The sequence below is a fragment of the Haliaeetus leucocephalus genome, unplaced genomic scaffold (genome assembly GCF_000737465.1).
Source record: "Haliaeetus leucocephalus isolate CR32 unplaced genomic scaffold, Haliaeetus_leucocephalus-4.0 Scaffold157, whole genome shotgun sequence".
In the NCBI taxonomy this organism is placed as follows: domain Eukaryota; kingdom Metazoa; phylum Chordata; class Aves; order Accipitriformes; family Accipitridae; genus Haliaeetus; species Haliaeetus leucocephalus.
The window spans coordinates 1,316,940-1,323,758 of NW_010972593.1; the positions used below are offsets into that span (position 1 = coordinate 1,316,940).

The 6,819-nt window shown below is 67.4% G+C and overlaps 2 protein-coding genes across 2 annotated transcripts in view; both read left to right on the forward strand.

The window, feature by feature from the left end:
* Positions 1-271: 271 nt before the first annotated feature.
* On the forward strand, positions 272-6,696 carry SEMA6B (sema domain, transmembrane domain (TM), and cytoplasmic domain, (semaphorin) 6B). Its single transcript, XM_010562314.1, has 16 exons — positions 272-401; positions 636-765; positions 1,096-1,156; positions 1,253-1,315; positions 1,719-1,820; positions 1,994-2,084; positions 2,172-2,291; positions 2,397-2,485; positions 2,592-2,809; positions 2,936-3,067; positions 3,405-3,554; positions 4,275-4,469; positions 4,870-5,010; positions 5,275-5,352; positions 5,547-5,605; positions 5,708-6,696. The coding sequence occupies exons 1-16, from the start codon at positions 272-274 to the stop codon at positions 6,694-6,696; spliced, it is 2,748 nt and encodes a 915-aa protein (XP_010560616.1).
* A 115-nt stretch (positions 6,697-6,811) lies between these two features.
* The window catches only part of LOC104828570 (perilipin-3-like), a 7,744-nt gene continuing 7,736 nt past the window's right edge, over positions 6,812-6,819 (forward strand). Inside the window, exon 1 of the mRNA XM_010562315.1 lies at positions 6,812-6,816. Within this exon, the coding sequence (XP_010560617.1) occupies positions 6,812-6,816 (5 nt within the window). The remainder of the gene's footprint in view (positions 6,817-6,819) is intronic.

The following is a 6,819-nucleotide window of genomic DNA, read 5'->3' on the forward strand; positions in this document are numbered from 1 at the left end:
GGGGAAGGATTCGCTTCCCTATCGCCAATCCCAGCCGCATCCCTTGCCGGCCCCTCGCCGCTGGCACCGGCCCAGCGCCGGCGCCTTAAGCCCCCCCCGCCTTCCCCGAGACCCCCCCGGACCCCAGCACCAGTGATGGGTTTGGATTGTGGGTGCTACTGGGGTGGGGGAGTCAGTGGCACGCGATGGGGAGGGAACCCAAGCGTCCGGGTGGGTGCTGCCCCCCCCTCCCACCTCTCCCCGTGCCCACAGGTGTGGTGGGTGCCCACCCATGCCGGGGGACACCATGGGGCCACCCCCCCGCGTCCCCCTCGTCCTGCTGCTCCTGCTCGCGGCGGAGAGGACGGCCCATGGCACCTTCCCCGAGGAGCCTGGCCCCATCGCTGTGGCCCCCGAGGACTGTGAGTGCCCACCCGGGGTGGGGGGGGTGCTGGGTGGGGGTCAGGGTGCTGCATCAGATGTGCAAGGAGGAACGTGGCTCGGCATGGAGAGGGGATGGGGTTTTGGGGTGCTTTGGGGGTAAGGCAGGAGGGGGGCACCCATGGGCAGGGGTTTTGGGGTGCTTTGGGGGAGCTGGGGTGGGTGGGGATGCCCTGGCAGCGTGTGACACCTCCCCCCTTGTGTGTCCCCCCCAGATGTGAAGCACTACGCCGTCTTCGTGGGCCACGGGACGAGCCGCCCGGCTGGCCCTGAGGGTGGGGGGACCCAACGCCTCAACATCCAGCGCATCCTCAAGGTCAACCGGACGCTCTTCATCGGAGACAGGTCTGAAACGTGGCACCCCAAAGCCTCCCCCTCCCTGGGGGGGTGGGCACCTGACACCCACCCCAACCCTTTTTGCTGGGGAGGGGCCCCACTACCTGTCCTGGGACACCCCAAAATCTGCCAGGGGGTATCCCGGGGGGCTCCAGTGGGGCTGTCCCTGCCCCAGTGATGCTCATCACCCACCCCAGCACCCCACATCTCCCCAAGGGGGTGGTGGTGGATCCCACAGCCCCCCCAACATGCCTCGGTGGGGGGCACGTCGCCGGGGTGCCCCCGAGCATCACAGCTGGGAGTCCTGCAGGGTGGTGACACCCGTGTCCCCCTCCCCAGGGACAATGTCTACCGCGTGAGCCTGCAGCCCACCGGTGCCGGTGAGATGCGCTACCACCGGGTAAGTGCTGAGCCCCCGAGTACCAGGGGGGACACACTGGGGGGGGGGCTGCTGGCTTCTTCCCAGCCCCACACTGGGTTTTCTCCCCCCGCCCAGAAGCTGACGTGGCGCTCGAACCAGCACGACATCAGCATCTGCCGGATGAAGGGGAAACAAGAGGTTTGTTTCGGGGTGGGGGGGTCTGCACCCCATGAGACTCACCCCCGGGTGGGGACCGAGCACCCTCCTGCACCCAATGTCACTCGGACAAAGCCACCCCGTGTGTCCCCCCCCGGTGTCACCGTCTGTCTCCCCGCTCCCTGCCAGCGGTTGTGTCTCTGTGATTTATTGGCCGCTTGGATAATTGGGTTTGTAACTAATTATTTCGGGCCTGTGGATCAGAGCAGGCACAGCCCAGCAGCTGCCAGAAATCCAATTTCCAGGACCCATAAATGCCACTTTGGGGTGAAAACACCCCCCAAACCAGACCCTCACAGCAATGGGGGCCTGAGCGGGAGCACCCAGGGGTGGGGTGGGGGGGCTGCAGGTGCCGAGGGGTGACGGTCCCCTCTCGCCGGCGCAGGCAGAGTGCCGTAACTTCGTCAAGGTGCTGCTGGTGCGGAACGAGAGCCTGCTCTTCGTCTGCGGCACCAACGCCTTCAACCCCGTCTGTGCCAACTACAGCGTGAGTCACCCACACCCCGCCGGGACAGGGACACCCGGGACCCCTCGTGTCACCCCCTCTGTGTCTGGGTGACCGGCTCTGCGGGCAGGGGATGCTCCCGCCCGCGCCGCCGAGGCAGCCCGGACCCCGGTGCCTGCGTGACATCGCTCACGGCCCCGTCTCACCCGTTATAGATGGACACGCTGGAGCCCATCGGGGACAACATCAGCGGCATGGCCCGGTGTCCCTACGACCCCAAGCACGCCAACGTGGCCCTCTTCACAGGTCAGTGCCGGCACCGCCGGCACCGTGCCGGGCGCTCTGCCCGCCGTCCCCTGCCCCGCGCCCGGCTGACGCCCCTCTCCCACGCAGGGGGGATGCTCTTCACCGCCACGGTGACGGATTTCCTGGCCATCGATGCCGTCATCTACCGCAGCCTGGGGGACAGCCCGACCCTCCGCACCGTCAAACACGACTCCAAATGGTTCAAAGGTGCCTCCCCCGGCGCGGTGCCCACCGTGTGCCATGCCGAGACGTGGCACGCGTCCCCTTTCACGCCATCCTGGGACATCCCTGACCCTGCCACTGTCCCCGCAGAGCCCTACTTTGTGCACGCCGTGGAATGGAGGAGCCACGTCTACTTCTTCTTCCGGGAGATCGCCATGGAGTTCAACTACCTTGAGAAGGTGGGAGACATCCCTGCGGTGGCCTGAGACACCCAGGGTGGGGACAGGGACAAAGGGATGGTCATCGGGGTTGGGTACCAGGTGACGATGGGTGTCCAATCCACAGGTGGTGGTGTCCCGGGTGGCCCGGGTGTGTAAGAACGACATGGGGGGCTCGCAGCGGGTGCTGGAGAAGCAGTGGACCTCCTTCCTCAAGGCCCGGCTCAACTGCTCCGTGCCAGGCGACTCACATTTCTACTTCAACGTCATCCAAGCCGTGACGGACATCCTGGAACTGGATGGGCGCCCCGTGGTGCTGGCCGTCTTCTCCACGCCTGCCAACAGGTCGGACCCTCTTGTGCCCTGCTGAGACCCCCAGGGCTGAGCTGGGACCCCTCTGTGCGCCCCAGTGACCGTGGGGGACGTGGGAGGATGGGTTGAGGTGTTCACCCTGTGCCCGCATCCCCCCAGCATCCCCGGCTCGGCCGTCTGCGCCTTCGACATGACCCAAGTGGCTGCCGTCTTCGAGGGACGTTTCCGGGAGCAGAAATCGCCCGAGTCCATCTGGACGCCCGTGCCCGAGGACTTGGTGCCAAAGCCTCGGTGAGTGACGCGCCGCGGGGACAGGGATGGGGACAGCCAGGCTGGGACCGGCGGGAAGGGGCACGGGGATTGGGATGGGGACAGGGACAGGGCTGGTACCTAAAGGGAGAGCAATGGGAGTGGGTTTAGGGTCAGGGATGGGGACAGGGACAGGATGGGGACAGGGAGGAGGACAGGAGTGATCAGGGCTGGTACCTGCAGGGAGGGTGGTGGGGATGATGATGGGGACTGGGGACAGGAACAGTGACAGCCATGGCCAGTACCAGCTGGGCTGGGGACAGGGCTGGGGACAGGGCCAGCACGGCCGCGGGGACGCTGAGCTGTGGCGCGGCCGCAGGCCCGGGTGCTGCGCATCCCCGGGGATGCGCTACAACTCCTCCAGCACCTTCCCCGACGAGATCCTCAACTTCGTCAAGACGCACCCGCTGATGGACGAGGCGGTGCCGTCCCTGGGCAATGTGCCTTGGATCCTCCGCACCATGAGCCGGTGAGTGCCCCGGGGCAGGATCCGGCCCGAGGAGGGTGCTGGTGGGTGCTGGTGGGTGCTGGCCGGACCTTCTTGGGCCACCCTTGCACGTGTGTGCCAGCACCGAGGGAGCACTGGGAGACCTGATAAATCTCATAAACTTTGCAGTCAAGATTGTTTCGTCCTAATTAAATCTGCCTTAATTGCTGCTTGATGGAGAATTAATCAAGCGGCGCTCTCGGGCTGTAGCCTCCTGCCGGCAGGGCAGCCGGGGTACACGCGGGGCTGGGGACGGGGCCATGGGGTTGGGGATGGGGACATGGGGCTGGGGCTGGGCACGTGGGGCTGGGGACAGGGACACGAGGCTGGGGATGGGCACGTGGGGCCGGGGAGCAGCTGGGATCCTGCCGAGGGATCGGGGGGATCTGGGCTGGTTCCTTAGTGGGATCTGAGCTGGGTCCCAGGTGGGATCTGGGTGGAATCCAGGCTGGGTCCAGGCAGGATGTGGGCAGGATCCTGGCTGGGATCTGGGATGGGTCCTGGCCAGGATCTGGACTAGTTTCCATTTGGGATCTGCATGGTCCCTCACGCTGCTTGGGGACTCCCTGCTTTGGGCCAGCCACAGCCTGTCCATCCCTGGGAGGGGGGGGTCCCAGCGCCTCACCCTGCCTCAGTTTCCCCCTCCCTGGGGACACGCAGGCTCCCGCACGCCCCAACGCCTGCTCTGTTCACACCACGTAGGTACCAGCTCCGCAAGATCGTGGTGGACAATGCAGCGGGGCCGTGGGGCAACCACACCGTGGTCTTCCTCGGCTCCAGCACGGGCACCGTCCTCAAGTTCCTCATCCAGCCCAATGCCAGCACCAGCCCCATGCCCACCGCCCCTGGCAGCCAGAGCGTCTTCCTGGAGGAATTTGAGACCTACCACCCCGGGAGGTGGGTGCTGGGGTGGTGGGAGGGAGGAGAGGGGAGGAGTGGGTGACCGGGTGGGTGCGTGGGGGTGGTCAGATGTGTGGATTTTTGGGTGGGTGATTGGATGGTTGGGTGGATGGATGGATGGATGTGTGGTTGGATTGATGGGTGGGTGGGTGGATGAGACGTTTAGGGAGGGATTGATGGTTGCAAGGTGACAGGGGAGGATGAATGAGGCGGTTGGGTGAGATGGATGGATGGTTGGAGGGGGTGGGTCAGAGGGATGCAAGGGGTGGGGGGGTGAATGGGGTGGGGGGAAGGGGTGAGATGCCCTCCTCTGGACCAGCCTACGCTGGGGCCGCCTCCATGGCGGGGCAGGGGGGGACCAGGGCCGGGACCACGCTGATCTCTGCCCTGTCCCCAGGTGTGGCCGGGACACAGAGGACGAGCGACGGCTCCTGGGGCTGGAGCTGGACAAGGCGGCGGGGTCCCTGCTGCTGGCCTTCCCCCCGTGCGTGGCCAGGGTGCCAGTGGCTCGCTGCCAGCAGCACTCGGGCTGCATGAAGTGAGTGCGCCGGTCTCAGCCGCTCCCCGGGGTGGGCAGGGCTCGCTGCGGTGGGGCGGGCACGCGAGGAGCAGAGAAGGGTTACCGTCGCATCCCAGGAATTTGCCCTACGCCGGGATCCGGCTGGGAAGGACTCAGCGTGTCTGGGAGCATGGCCAGGGGAAACTGAGGCACGGCGTGGTGCGGGGCCAGGGTCCCTCGCGGGGGCCAGGGTGTCATCCTCGCCGTGTCGGGGCCGATCCTGACATCTCCGCTCCCTGCCAGGAACTGCCTCGGGAGCCGGGACCCGTACTGCGGCTGGACGCCGGAGGGATCCTGCATCTTCCTGGAGCCCAGCCCCAGGTAACGCTGCCAGGCCTGGGGATGGGGGGACACAGCGGGGTCCCAGGGGCTCCCCAGAGACCATTGGCTCCTGCAAACCCCCCTACCACTGAGACCCAGCAAACTCATTGCTTTCCGAAGCAAGCTGGGAGCCCTCGGCCAGGCTATTAGGGACCAGCTGACACCCCCCCCTCCCCATATTTGCACCCCCCCAGGGTGGCCTTCGAGCAGGACATCGGCGGCGGCAGCACGTCCCACCTGGGCGAATGCGAGGGTGAGCGTGGGGCAGGGACGGGGCTCGGGGACGCGGCGGCGGCACCGCCACGTCCCCACCGTGGCCGTCCCCTGACGTCTCGCCCCCTCCGCCATCACCCAGGGCTGGTGACGGAGAGCTTCGTGGATGAGCCGGACGGACTGGTATCGGTGAACCTGTTGGTGATCTCCTCCGTAGCCGCCTTCGTCATCGGCGCCGTCATCTCCGGCTTCAGCGTCTGCTGGTTCATCGGCCACCGGGACCGCAAGGAGCTGGCGCGTCGCAAGGACAAGGAGACCATCCTGGCGCACAGCGAGTCGGTGGTGAGCGTCAGCCGGCTGGGCGAGCGGCGGGCGCGCGGCGGGCAACCCGGCGCCTTGCTGGCCCCGCTCATGCCCAACGGTTGGCCCAAGGAGTTGGGGAAGGTCACCCAACACGACTTGGATTCGGGGGTCCTGCCCACGCCGGAGCAGACCCCGTTGCAGCAGAAACGCTGCCCCGGCGCCCTCCAAAACTGCACCTGGGAGCAGAGTCATAACATCATCAACGCCGCTTTGCGGGACCCCGGTGGATCCGGCACTACCGCCGCCGGCGCCGGTCGGCTGCACGCCGGCTCCGGCCGCCCGGCTCGCGGTATCCCTCTCTCCTGCCACGCCATCCTGGTGGATCAGGAGCTGGAGGCCGAACTCAGCGACTCCTCGGGTGACGGGCATTGGGGTCGGGACACCCAGGAGGGTCCCCGCACCCGTCAACACCCACCCGCCGGCACCCGCCGCCCACCCCGCAGCTCCTACGGTGACTTCGCCGGCACGCCGCACCCCAGCCCCGATCGCCGACGGGTGGTTTCGGCACCCGGCGGGGAGGGGAGAGACTTTACCGAGGGGCCACCCTGGCACCCCGAGCAGCTGAACTTCAACGCCAACAATGGCACGGGCCGCCCCGGCGCCCACCTCAAGAGGAACCACACGTTCAACAGCGGCGAGGCGCCGGCGGGTGGTTACGGGCGACACGGCACCGCCCCGCGGGCACCCGGCACCGGGCCCCCACGGGCGCTGACGGACCTCCACCATCTCCTGCGCTACGGCATGGAGCGGACTCCCTCGGGAAAATAGGGTCCCACCTTGCGCGTGTCGTTCCCCCCCCCCCACCCACCCAGGACAACGATGGGGACCCCCCACCCAGGGCTCCCTGGGGACAGGGAGGGGTGGCTGGGCAGGAGCTGCGGGCATGGGGTG

Coding starts and splice junctions, on each gene's coding strand:
- SEMA6B (XM_010562314.1), top strand. CDS start 272: ATGCCGGGGGACACCATGGGGCCACCCCCCCGCGTCCCCCTCGTCCTG. Junction 1,157..1,252: donor GTGAGATGCGCTACCACCGG/GTAAGTGCTGAG, acceptor CCCCCCGCCCAG/AAGCTGACGTGGCGCTCGAA. Junction 5,353..5,546: donor TTCCTGGAGCCCAGCCCCAG/GTAACGCTGCCA, acceptor GCACCCCCCCAG/GGTGGCCTTCGAGCAGGACA.